Genomic DNA, 14,111 nt, shown 5'->3' with positions numbered 1-14,111 from the left:
ACACTTAAATACAGAGAAAGTGAAGAACCAAAAGTGGAGAATTCCCTGTCTCCTGCCTCCACCTCCTCTCCCCAGCCTTTCCAATGAAGTGTGAAGCCAACATCCATCTAGTCCTAAATACTCTGGAAGGCTCTGATGCAGCAATATTTTTCAGTGGTCAGTGGGGAAATGACAAGCCCAAAAAGGACCTGAGTCTCTCAATTTCTTCATATCAAGAGCTTCATAATTCAAAAACCATCACATCCCTAGCAACATATGCAGTGGTTGAGTCCAGCACTTGATCAGGGTAAATCAAATACTTGTATCAAGAAGATCAAGGAGTCAGTCTGGGGGAAAAATACAATGGGGTTGATTTATCAAGAATCCAAATGATATGTCTCAAGTCTATTTTTTATTGGAAGTGTACTACAATTTACATCAAAACTGAACTGCAGTGTTGGGGACAATGGCTCTCTGCCACTCCTGTCCCACCACCAAAATTTCAAGTGTTTCTAGGCCCTATTGTCCCCTCGCTGCCCAGCCCAGCTGGACACAGCCCCTGCCTGCTGCCACTGCCAGAACCTGACCACTGTGCACGGCATTGATCCAACCTCTTCCTCCCAAGGCTGGGAAACAGATGCCTTCAGATTCCCTGCTTGGTCTGTCACAGTTTGCCTTGCTTCTGCCTCCTCTTTTCCAACACCAGACGTCAGCACCTGATGCTGCAGTAAGCTCTGCCAAGCTTCATCTCAACAAGGAATGCATTTGCTCCTTCTCCTGCAAAGATGACTCTGGTGCAGTGTCTTTTATTCCTTCCTCCCAGATCCTCTGTTCTGTCCTCCAGTCTGCACTCTCCTGCCAACCCAAGATTTATTTTTCAATTTCCTTCACTTTGAGTCCTGCCCTTACGTTCCCACTTCCACCTGGCTCTTCCCTCACCTCCCCTCCAGCACATTTGCATTTGACCTCTATGAAGGTCAAAGACTCCATAAATGAGTTTTGAAAATATGTTTTATAATTAAGATGAGGGAATACAAAATGATTCTACAACAGGATTAATGCAGCATACTTCTTTGTGTTTCTTCCTAACTCCTTTCTGGTGGATTTCAAAGCTTTCACATTTATCTTCTATTGAAAAAAATTTCTTTCTCTTTTTCTGCCTTGTTATTAAATCCTCAATAACTGATCTCACAGCAAAAGCTACTAAATTTGTAACAATTATATTAGCCACATACATTTTTTTCTCCTGTCACTGTGTTTACCACTATTATATTTATGAACCATTGATCATTCCTTTCTGCCCCATGCATCAAAATTCTCTCCTCTTAGGCAATTGCAGTTTGTCTCTTAATATTCTCAGGATAAGTTAGGATTTTTTTTTCACATTCTTAATAAAGCTTAAATCACTTCTCTCTGGGCGACCTTGCAGCCTATTCAAATGGCTGCAGCCCCGTTAGCTCCTTTTCCTTACTTAGAAGGAAGTAAAATATTTTTTTCTAAAACCTCAAAACCTTGCTTTGTCTCCTGTCTGAAGTGAATAATCAATAATTAGTGTATAGAATTCTTGACAGAAAAGTGTTTCTGACGAAAACATATTTTTATTAACCCTCCCCCACATTCCTTCGAAGCTGTTGTCTTTTTTACACAAATTTGCAGGTTTATTCATACTCTAAGTATTTTTATCTGAAGGGATACATTTGTATAGTGTTCTTCCCCTAGCAGACCCCAACTATTCTATTTTTACATTCAAAGGCTTTCATTCAAAATGTTTAGAAAACAAGTAGTGAAAAAGGCATCCATTTTAAACACATGGACATGCTGGAATTACCTGCTTGCTTACCTAAAAAGAAGAGGTGAAGATAACAACTGCTTAATACTACATCTACTATGAATCAGAACGTGACAATTTTGTAGTCTCACATTTATGGCAAATTTCCTATATTTACAAGTGCATGTAATCACATATAACATTTAGATCTTAAACAAAATGCTCCATATTTCAAAGCACTTCAAAAGGACAAAGTGTCATTATCTCAGCTTCACATCTGGAGAAAGGAAAGCTCAGACTGGGGATAGCTGGAAACCACCTTAGCTCTTCACAGCTGTCTGCAAGTGAAGCAGCCAGCCCATGCTATCCAAACTCTCCTTACAGAGAATGGAGAAAGATGTCATTTTTCTGCATGTGTCCTTCCCCCAACTCACCACTCTTGGTCTCTGCAGTCTCAGAATAGTCTCTTACTTGGTCATGTTAGTGATAAAAATGTAATAGGGAGCTATAACCATGGTGTGGTATCTTCTAGATGAAAGAAGCATTTCTGTGACAGTAGAATAACTTAAGATAATTGTTCCTATTAACTGCTCAAGCTGCAGTGGCACCCAGCAACTCATTTATGCCCCACAGCCACATTCCCTCACCCTCCTCCAGTGGTGTAACCCACCCTTCCTTTCCCATTGCCCACCCAGTAGCAGGCAACCCACAGCAGCTATTGCCTAATATCCTTCAGCTGAAGGTTTGCTGCTGATCCTCCTGGAGCTCTGCAGAAAGGTTTCTGAGGATGCAAACTTCCCATCCTTCTCCAGTCAGGGTGGCTGGAGATGCCACAGGCATAGTGGAGGTTGTGCCCATTTACCCATCTGTCCTCTTAGAGCGTGGGTGGGGCCCTCCTTGAGCTCAGTCTGGGGAAGGCAGGTGAAACCTTGGAGGCCACAGCTCTCTGAGGTTTTCAAAGGATTCAGGGATTCAGCTGCACCTGCCATGCTGAGACAGGATCAATATCCAGCGGAAGTGATGAGCAAACTGTTCCCATCCCAGCTCCCCAGCTCTGGGTGTCTGGTAACAGCTGTGCAGGCCACGTCTGTGTCTGCTCCATAGCTCCAATAATCCCCCCCATTAGTCATTCAGAACCGGTGTGCTTAAAAGAAGCTGTAAAACACACATCAGCTAAACTGTTACTAACAGAGAAAAGCAGGATTATTTACCTAGAGAAAAAATACACACAGTAATATGAAATGTGTTTACTATAAAATATTTTTTTTCTTTTTTGCAGAGAGCTCAATAGTTTGTTTTAGAGGAAACGTGAGGTCATTTGTGGGCCCTTGGGAGATGCAAATCAATAAATGGTGATTTTTTTAATGCTCTCATTATAAATGACTGGATGCTACAGGGTCAAACTTAATCCTGTGCAGAGAGCCAGTGCAAGGGACATGAATCATTTAGATCTCGCTTAAGCTCTGCTCTGAGAACAAAATGTAGATATTCTTCTGTATTCTCAATCTTTAAAAGACCTGCTGGGTTGTTTTTTTTTTTTAGTAATTGGCCCACGTACTCCATTGTTTATCTTGTAAGATGCCACTGTTCTCCTTTGTGTTTCCAAGGACTCCTGGTACTCCTGACTCCACAGCATGTGTGGCTCAGCTCCCACGCCAGGGATGGTTCAGGACGCTGCGTCCCAGGCTGGAGGAGCCCTTGGCCGAGCAGGGCAGCCCCAGCAGCGTGCGGCACCTCTGCTGGGAGCCACGGGCAGCTCCCCCGCCACAGTCCTGGCCTTGCTGAGCAGGGACACCACCGGTCGGAACCAGTCGGAACTGGTCGAAACCGGTCGAAACTGGTTCAAACCGGTCGGAACCGCAGCAAAAGCTGGCTGTGCCCACGTGTGGCACTCAATAGGTCACTGCTCCCACATCGACCGCTCCCAGCCGAGGTGGCATTAAACCCATCCTGTGCTGGAGCCCCTGCTAACAATCGTGTCACAGAGCCTTAACTGGGGCAGGAGCGGCTCAGAAATGCGCTCTGTGCCTGGCACAACGCCAGCCGGTACACCTAGCGAATAAACCCCTCCCGTGCCTAGAAAATATCCCGCATACCTAAAGTAATAGGAATTTAAAAAGAATAATTCTGTATAAATCTCATTTTGTGTAAATGTTGGCTTAGGTAAGGTGCTGCCTACAACAAGAGGCAGATTTGCCTCTCAGAACATCTGCAGGGCTGGGTTTGTTGACAGCAGCCACACACGAGTGAGTTTGTCAGAGCAGGGGACAGCCATAAGCGCCTGGAGATCCCCCAAAGCCTCCTGGAGCTGCTGGAGTGGGAAGCAGCCCACAGAGAAAAAGGGCTAAACATGCAAACCAAAATATATTTTGCAATGATAAAGAAGCAACATTGGTGTCAGGAAATGAGAAGTCCAAGGAATTTATTTTTTCTTTGGATTTTCATTTTTTTTCTCTTCCCTTTTTAAAGTATGTTTAATGGTCCTGACTGTAAGTTGCAAGAAATAAGAGCATTAGTCTTCATTCCCTACACATAAAATGCCTGACAGGGTTTTATCAAATAAAGAGTCCAATATGCTACAGTTATCAGTAAGTGACTTCAGCAGCTAATTAAATTCTCAGTTTCTAAATCCTGCTCATAATGTCTGCTGACAAAGACCAAAACCCCTGTAGTAATTTTGGCTTCTAGGTGAGGTGAGGCTGGGAAGGAGAGAATGCCAACTAACAAATTACCCAGGGAAGCAGGCTGGCAATCCACAGCTGACATCCATCATGTAAACTTCACTTTACTGTGTGAGCAGAACGGGGTAGCTCCCCTCTGGATGCAAATCAGCTCCGTGGCCTTCACTGACTCCAGGAGGGCTGCCCTGCTTAAAGTACAAATCCAAACAAGTACAGCTCCCAGACCTCCTCTATAGGGGTGCTATACCCTATGTATGTGACCCTCCTGTCTATGGGTATATATATAAAATAGATATAGATAGATATAGATATAGATGTATGTATGTATATACATATATATGTATAAGAACTTCCTATACTATGCCTAAATGCTCACTTTAGAGAGTAATTAAATTGATCATGACTAGACAGTAGACTCTGAGCCAGTTTAGCAGACCTATGAATGTGCATATTGAAACATTTTTACTCACTAGAGCATGCAGTATGTTCTTAACTCAGAGAATTCTCAAAAGAAAACTGGTATTTATGTAAAGCTAAACCTGGGCTTAAAAGCTTTGCTGGTTATAAATGGACTCATGAGCTGGGTTCTCTCAGACAGAGGGGATGTTGTGTTCAGAAATCACTCAAAACTATGACTGTGGGAAAATATTTGCTTTCTCTGCTCTCTGAATTTCAGCTGATGAGTAACATCAGCAGAACTTTGGTTCCCAAGAGCAGATGCTGGAGCCCATCACAGAGTACAGTTCCCTGCAGTGAGGAGCTGGAGAAGTGTGTCCTTGAAGGATGAGGTGTGGCCTTCAGACATTGTCACCTCCAGTCTGACATGCATATTTCCCTCATCTCTCACTCCACGTAGAAATTTCTCTCTTACATAAATCTTGGGAAGGATGACTTGAACCTGAAAGCTGCAATCTAGCTCCTGACCAGTCATTTTAAGGAAGGGAATATTCAGGGAGTAGATTTTATTTGGGGACCCTAAAGCATAAGAATAAATAGCTGAATTTACCAGAAAGTTTTTCCAGCCAATATAAGCTTTATTATGGAACAGCTTTAAACCTCTAGGCTGAGAGTGAGAGGTTTTAGGTGCAGCTTTGGAAGGTGATTTATGAATAGATTTATATGTTAATCTGTTAATAAAAAATGTTTCATACTGATAAAATATGTGACAACCAGGACTCAGCTACGAGCCACATATTAAAGACTGCATCTGCTCTGGTAGAGGTCTTTTGATTATGTTTTTAAATGAGGGAACTGCACTGGCCTGAAAATAAAGAAATATCTAGAAATATGTGCCACATAATTCAAACACACATCTGGGAATCTGCAAGAAACAAGTAAATAAACTGCTTCTGGAAAGTGAAGCTTATTCCTGAACATTTCAAAATAGAGTTCCTGTCAGGCAACTCAATGGTACATAAAGATAGACAAAGTAGTCTTACTGTTTCCCAAAATTACTTCCCAAACTGGATTTTAAATTGGATGATAATCTTCACACTCCAACTAGATTGGAGAAATAAATACCTTCAGCAAAGTTGGGCCAGCCCAGCCCTGGGCTTGCGCTGCAATATCAATGCCCAATTTTCTCATGATCTTTGAAAGGATATTTTGAAAAACAGGAACAGCTCTGGCTCAAGGATGTTTCTGCAAGGAAATCTGAAATGCACTACTTTTACCTCTCTTCTACTGGCAAACCCCACAGCACTTGATAGAGGAGTGCTGCAGCCCTATTGCCACATGTTAAACCCCAGGCAGACAAACTGGGCAGGTTAACTTTACCTCAGGCATCCATGGAAAGAGCCAGCAGCACAAATTTGGCCCTCCAAGCCTGATCTGGTACGTATCCAGCAACTCTTGGGGATGGAAGATTTTTCTAACATTTGCAAGTTTTCTGATAAGTGCCAGGCCTTGATGAACATATTGTGAATCCTTAATATTTCTCAGTGAAGTATTTTCACTAGGAAAGATTACTTGAGTGACAATAGTGCTGTAAACTATATTACTCACTGTTCCCTCTTGATTTTGTTTATCACATTTTATTCAACTATACAGAGAAAAACCAAGTTAAACTCTGTCACCTCTCCTCAAACTTCTATTCTCATCAGCAGTCATAAGTGTGGCACTACTGAGCCCTAAATAAGTAGAAAATAATGCATTTAATGCTTGGTTTGATTCAAAGTGCAAAAGACAAAACCTGTTCCATTTGTTGCTATGTGGCATATTGAGGACTGATAGACAAGTTCTATTATTATTAACTACAGTTTGTTGATACATGCTGTTGATTTATCAGTGATTATGCCACAGAGCTAAAGATCCCTTCAGGGAATAGCAGTGAGGGAAGTGTGTCTTCAGGAGCAGCTGTGCAGTTTAAGATCTTCATCTCTGTAGCAGGGATGTTGCTGCTTCTTAGACCAAGGGAAGAAAAACTGGAGTAAAACCATCCTTATCAGAAATGCACTGGGTAGGTGGCTGCAGTTTATCTGCCACAGGACACTATGGAAATGTTTTGTCTCTATTTCAGGTTTGAAAAAATACTTACTCCAAAACCCCAACAATATCAGCAGAAAGAAATTTATTTCAGTAAGGTTCAGATCATGATTTAAGAGCTGATACTGCCACAGAATATTGATAAATTACTTTAAGCTTGTGTTTAAGTCTTGTGCCTCAGTGGGACTGAGAAATACATCAGGTTTTGCCCTAGTGACTGGGTAGCACTATCCAAAGTGCCCCTGTGAATATAGGGGATCTTATTTAGAAATGTGAAGCCAAATTTCAGGAGCAAATGAAGTTGGGTGTTCTGTAGCACTTTTGTGTTTTGCAGTAGGGTACCAGTAGATCTGTAATTGTAGAACTAGGTGGTACTGGACAGTGTGGGTCTCCACAGGCAGTCCTTCCTAATTCAGGTTTATGACTACTGGGAAACTCAGATATTCTCTCTCTGCACTTAATCCACTCTTCCATTTTTGTCTTTAGGAAAAATATATTAAATTGTCAACTAAAGCATATTTTGATCTCAATTTTTTTTGTCTTTCTTAGGTGAAATAACTTATGTCTTCCAAATAGTTTTGCAATAGGTGCACTTATTTATTCTTCCACAGTCTGTTAAAATATAGTACAAACTCTTCAAGTATTTTAAATACTTGAAACACTACTAGCCTGACATACCAGCACACAAACTTCACAGGGCTGCTTAAAAACTTTTTTTATGAGAGATCTTCCATTAAAAGAAACAATTGAAACCAAAATATTTTATGAAATTCTAACATTTTCTATTGCACTTACCAGATGAGAGTCCAGAAGGACACCTTAGATCCATAGAGAAGGGAATAGGAAAGGAAAAGAAGAAAGAGGAAAGGAAAATGGAAATGAAAAGGAAAGGGAAAGAGGAAGGGAAAGGGGAAGGGGAAAAAGGATGCCCCAAACAAACAAGACCAATTGTTGGAGATGAGAGAAATGCACATGTAAATGTTCTCTTTTGATGCTTCAGAAAATAACTTGACCCAGAGTATTTGCATGCCAATTAACCACATGTCTATCTCATTCTCCTTCAGATTTTAGAAAAATGTCAGAGGCTTGTTTCTATCTAAGTGCAAAAAGATTGGAAGTCTTTGTATCTCAAAAAGGTTGCAAAAATAATTTCCTGCTCAGTTTAAGTGAGAACTAAGAATCCAGGTAAAATCACAGTGAACAGGGGGTAGACACTGTACCGTGATTTATGAAATGCCAGCCAAATAGCCTGCTTTTAACACACACCCCAGAACAGCATTCCTTGCTAAGAAATCCCAATAATTTCTGTGAATTTTAAGAATTTTGCTTAAAAGCTTATGTTTTTAAAATGACCCTTCCACCTACTCTATTAATTACCAACTCCAGTATAAAACTGACTTTTCTATGGCCTCACCATGAAAGCTGCAGATTAGGGGCTAGCCTTGTTTCAGATCCATGCATAAATTAACCAGCATGCTCTCCACATGCACACCATTTAAAAGAAGCGTTCTATAAAATGCCTAGTAACGAGAATTTACAATACATATAAGACAATCATTGAAAGACAGATATGAAACAGAGATTTTGTTTAAAAGAGATGCTAAAGATTTAGGGACGAGTATCCATTTTAAAACAGTGTTTTTTGACTGCTGCAAGAATTTGAATGCTACAGGCCAAAGTTTCCAATATTAACAGGTGCTTTTGGATACCCCACCTCAAGATGCTGGTTTTCAGTAATTCTTTAAAAAGGTGCTTCAATTTTGGCAAGTAAAAGAGGCAGACAAAATCAAAAATTATCTCCAAAATACCTGAGCCATGACTTCCTTATGGATATTGAAGATCAGCCAAAAATGTTTTTCACAAAAGTATTGACCACCACAAAAGCTCTCATGCAACTAAAACTCATTTGGTGAAAAGCTTCACAGGTTCCAAATGAAATTTCTAGAACACATGTTGGAAACAAAGAGAGGAGGAGGAAAAACCTCTGAGAAGTTGGGACATTTGGTTCTGTGGAGCAAGAAATGATCTCGTTCTGTTTCAGTTTTTTCCTCCACCCCACCTACTAGTTCTCATGTAAAAGATTAGTGCCTTGGAAAAACAATCTCAGCAGAACCAAAAGAAAATTCTAAGTGAGGAGGAAACATCAACACATGGTAGAGCAGATGAGAGATAAGAAAGAAAAAGAATTGACCTCTTATTATAAAGGGACCCAAGAGGTGACACATCCCAAAATCGACCTCTCTTCCTTCATTCCCCTGAAATCAAAATCCTTCTACACAGTAATGTTGTCTTTTTTTTCACAATTCTTAATCAACTTCCCAGTTAATACTAAATTTTGTCTTTTAGTTTACTGCAATTCTAAGACAGTAACTTCCTATCTAAACCACGTGGCATTCTTCTTTCCCACAGGAACTGTGCAGCCTCAGGATACAGCACAAGAACACTTAGGAAAAAACAGCTTTATACTTCATCGAACCATGCTTAGAGGGGTACATTCCTCTCACTGCCAGGCTTTGTCCCACAGCCAACATATCCTGATGTCTCTCTCCATAGACTGTGCTCCTCATGTTTCTGCCCTCACTTTGTGGAAGTACAAATGCAAGGGAGCAGATACCTGTCAGCACAAACCTGCACTGTGAAGCAGATTTAGCACCACTGGCAGGATGACAGTGAGGTTTCATGAGCAGAAATAAATCAGAATACAATCTCGAGATGAAAAACTATCCCAATTCAGGCCTGGAAAGATCCACACTGTATTTTATTTACAAGCAAAGAGGAGATACAAAATGCAAATTGACATTGTGATTATTTCTTGAAGTGCACTCTCACCCCTAAAGAACGAAATGCAAGTTCCTTGCATTTCTTGTCTCACTTTCAGATCTGACCTTTAAAATGATGCACGGTGAAGGGAAGGTGGTGCCTTTAAAAAGCATCATGAGCTTTATGGAGTCAAGCCAAGCAGCTACTTAGGCAACCATTAGGTTGGGAAACAATCACTTCCATCATTCCCAACACGTGTGTCAACATAATTCCATGCTCTCTTTGTCATGCAAAAAGTCTTGGCAAAGTAACCGGATACACCCAGAAAGCAGGAGCGAACTAAGCTCATTATGTTAACCGGAGATCCCACAGCAGCCTCCAGTGCCATAGAAGGAGACTTCCCATGTTTTGCAGTGTAGAAAAGGAAACTTACTGCACTGAAGAGGGCCAAGCTTGGCTTCAGAAGTGTGTGAGGCAGATTCACAATTGGGTTTTGCGGAAGGGGATCCCTGACAAGCAGCAGAGGCTGTGGCAGGCAGTGTGATAACAGGCGTTGCAGAAGGTATGACACCTCTCATGACTACGAACTTCCCTCTCCTGTGTGCTCACTGGAAACCTTCCAGCCATGCTAATACAGCTCTGCAAAAGGGAAGGCACTGCCAAATGGGAGTAGCAGCTTCTCTAACTCTTTATTGTTGTCATTGGTAACTCTGGACTTTGTTTTCCTTTTAAAGGAAGATTCAATGCATTTTACAACCATTAAACATCTTTTCTTCTCTCCAGCTATACTTGTAACTCTTACTAACTGCAAAAGGCTTGTGCACATCAGAACGGCTGGCAATACTACTCTAATGGCTTCTTTGTGTGGTCAGGTACAGGAGCAAGGCCTCTCAGTGTGTCTGAAAAAATGCTGAATGCTTGTTTGGTGATCTAGCAACTATAGAAGATGGTAAGTATCCCAGAGCATAAGTGTTAATTTATTTAAAGATAAGCAGCTGGTGTTTTCGTTAACAATTTTTGCTGCATCCTTCAATTCCAGATTCAGTGCAGTGACAGTCAAGTCCTAATAATGCTGGATATTTTCAAGTGCTTTCAAACTTCAGCTGCTTTACTTTGGTAAAGGCAATGGTAGCACACATTTTTCAACCCCTTTTGCCTCTTGAATGCTTGCAAGTCCAATCATGGTTTTAGTAATGCATTTAGCAAAACACAACTCCTCAACAATCCATGTTCACAAAGGCCTGCAAGGGCTAAAATGAAGATGGATGAGAATAGTAAAACCTTCTCCAGCATGTTACTGACATCTCTAAAGAAAGCCAAGAATTTCTACTGATTGTTTCCTTTTAGCCTGTATCAGTCACACTACAGGCTTTCTTCCTTAAGATGCCAAATTTTTGGCAGATGCCATTACCACCCAAATACTTAAGAATCAAAATCAGACAGCACCATCCAAGTGGGCAAATGTAGCAGAACCCTTCCCCCAGCATTATCACTGGAGTGGGAATAAGCATTTGGTTCTGACTCTGTCTTCTCCCTGGTGCACCACTTTGGGCAAATTTACACTATATAGGCTTCTGAAAATATACATCAAATATTACAGAACTTTCATTAACAAGTCAAATAAAATAAGAGAGTAAAAAATGAACATACCTGAATTAGAGAAACGTTGTGTAGACTAAGTCTGAAGAGGTAGTTCCTGCATGAACAAGCAGAAAAATTACAAACTATTAGGCTACCAAGGAAGGAAGGGAAAAATTATTAAAGCAAGTAAGAGTTTTTGGTCATTCATGTCTACAAACAAAAGGTTTTCCTGGACTCCTCTCCACAGAATGCAAAAGCAGTTATATATGTCTGTTCACTGAGTTGTTCATCAGTATCTTAATGAACCTGGTAACAAAGTTCTGAGCAGGTCCTAGCATTAACTATTCCAGAATCCATACTGAAGAACCACAATGAAATCCCAGCCACAAAGGGCCATTTGCAAACTCTCAGCAGGCTTTAGTTGAGGTCCGTATGGGCTGCAGTCATGTTTTTCACTGAATTCTGAGAAAACTGGGATTGGACAGAAGCCAGCTGGAGCAGAGCTGACTTCCTACTATGCTTCCCCAAGCCTGTTCTTGTGGGAATTCCCATTCAGGACTTCGTGGAAGAGAAGAGAGCAGATACTTCTCAGTGGAATCTCTCTGCACAGAAAATCAGCAGGGAAATCAAGGCAGTGACTGCAGATACTCCCAATCCTCCTGTCATTGTCTCTTCACAGGCAAAGCAAGGGAATTCCTGACAGAAGTCACTGTAGCATGAGATACCACATATCAGCTGAGCTCCCGTCACCCTTCTGAATGTTCATATTCCATCACAACTAGGAGGCAACACATATTTGCACAAACATCTGTAGATAAGGCTTAGTTAACAGGATTTATCTCACATTTTTGCTTGCTAAGACAATGCAATTACCAGGAATCAGCTGACATATTAAGCCATACGGACTGCATTGTGTGCTTGAGGCTTTTGGCCACATCTAACTTCATATTTTTTCATACCATCTGTCACAGGGTCTAAAGAGCTGTAATCCTTTTCCAACATCACTGACACCACAATCTCCCAGAGAACACACTTTTATGTCATACAAGGTCATGTATGACACTTTTATGTCATAGACTTCTGGAAGTGGCTCTGTTTAAATGGTAGAAAATGCAGCTTTGATGATACTGGTTCATCTCCTCTAGAAAAGCCAGTATACAGACATTCCCCAACCTAGTAAAAAAGCAAGTTCCAGTTACCCCAGAGGAAAGATCCTATAGGAATGAAAATGTCCTGAGGACTCTTCTGAAGAGCCTTCTGTAGGGTTAGTACAGCAGCACACCCTGAACAGGCTAAAAAAGTAATTCAAACTTTGATAGTGAGAGATTCATATTGGGTCACAATGACCACAACAAGGCTTGAGCAATTTTTCCTTCTTCTGTTATGTATCACTTGTGTACCATCTAAGTCATAAGCAGAGTCGCCTGTGTACTTGTCCCAGTTCTATAAATAAATCAAAAGCTCTCAAATGCTGACTGTTAATAAAGAAGGATGGGGACAAGGATGATGGGGAACTTGGGAAGTCAAACTCCTTATACCAAATCTTCAGTTGATATAGTTCTGACTTGCTCTTGACTTGCATCATTGTACTCTGGGACTGGTTACCCAGAGAAGAATGAGACCTAATAGCAATATCTGAAGAAAATGTATCAGTGATTATTATACCTCCTGTAAGTACACAGAGAAATATACAGACATACACACAGAAGAAATCTCCATCCTTTCTCCTAGTCCTGTCACTGAAGATCCAGCAGTTCTTTTGTACAGTCTGAAACCCTATTCTGTCTCAAAGGGCTGCATACTTTCCTGAAAAAAAAAATTATTAGCTCTTTAGCATCAGCATCAGACTTAGATAAAGGTGCATGCAGCAGACCAGAAGCACTAAGCTACACACAGCTAAAATTTCAAAATGAAGCTAAATTCTCATCCAGTGACAGATCTGACCGCTCCCTTGGAACACCACATACCTACTCACACCAAAATATTAATGCAACTCCAGGACATGAGATATCATGGAATAAGCCCTCTGCTGGGAAAGGCCTCCAATCTTACAATACCCTCAGGAAAAAAGTTCTCATAACTAGGGACTTGAAGTTTCTCTCCTGTTGTTAAGCATGCTATTTAAATGCATTGATTTTGGAAGTCTTATAATGCAGATTTCAGCTCCTTGTTCTAGGCTTGCAAAAAGCTGGACAGTTTGACTAGGTAATAAGTTTTAATATTAGGGGTTTTTTTTCTTCCCTGAAAGCACTGCAGAGCAAATTCAACCAAAATATCTTTAATGAAAGAGACATATCCAAAGGACACAATTTTCATTCCACTCAGCCAAAACAGATGCAGACAGGGATAGTGTCCATTTCAATAAAGCCAGTCTGTTCTCTCAGTGACTGCTGTGTAGCACCTGGACAGAGCCACTCGGGTGGCTGAGACCTGAACCAGGCAGGAACACAGTGCTAATGTGAATAGCACAATGATCTTCCAAAAGCTTTATACTAACTTTAGCTCTCTAAGTCTGACCTTGGGGCTTTCTTACAGAAAGGAGGGCTTCCCCATGTTTTTTATCAGCCTGCCTCACCTGGTGTCTGTACAGGCACTGGCAGCTTCTTTTTGTTGGTTTGATCCTTCTCACATCTTAACAGCAGCAATACAAACACCTGTAGGCAAACCAGGCTATCAGACACCTCCTGACTCCAGTTGACCTACTCAGCTAGAGCTGACTAATCCTTAATTAATAACATGATCTTTTAACCGTACTTGTTCTTTAAAGCTGCAGCAGGAGTAAAATGCCAAAGGAAAACATCTGCTGAATCAGACAGTGCCATTTTTATGAATTGCATTGTAACTGCAATTTCAGTCCA

The 14,111-nt window shown here is 41.0% G+C and overlaps 1 protein-coding gene across 8 annotated transcripts in view; it reads right to left on the bottom strand.

Moving 5' to 3' along the window:
• Nucleotides 1-14,111, bottom strand: part of SEMA5B (semaphorin 5B) — a 267,620-nt gene that overhangs the window by 93,234 nt on the left and 160,275 nt on the right. For all 8 annotated transcript variants that reach the window (XM_038143564.1, XM_038143565.1, XM_038143560.1 and 5 more), the window contains one exon: nt 11,323-11,368. In XM_038143564.1, coding sequence (XP_037999492.1) covers nt 11,323-11,368 — 46 coding nt within the window. The remainder of the gene's footprint in view (nt 1-11,322; nt 11,369-14,111) is intronic.

The sequence above is a fragment of the Motacilla alba genome, chromosome 7, assembly GCF_015832195.1.
Source record: "Motacilla alba alba isolate MOTALB_02 chromosome 7, Motacilla_alba_V1.0_pri, whole genome shotgun sequence".
Taxonomy (NCBI): domain Eukaryota; kingdom Metazoa; phylum Chordata; class Aves; order Passeriformes; family Motacillidae; genus Motacilla; species Motacilla alba.
Note: the sequence above shows the minus strand (reverse complement) of the source record. Positions and strands in the feature narration are given on the sequence as shown.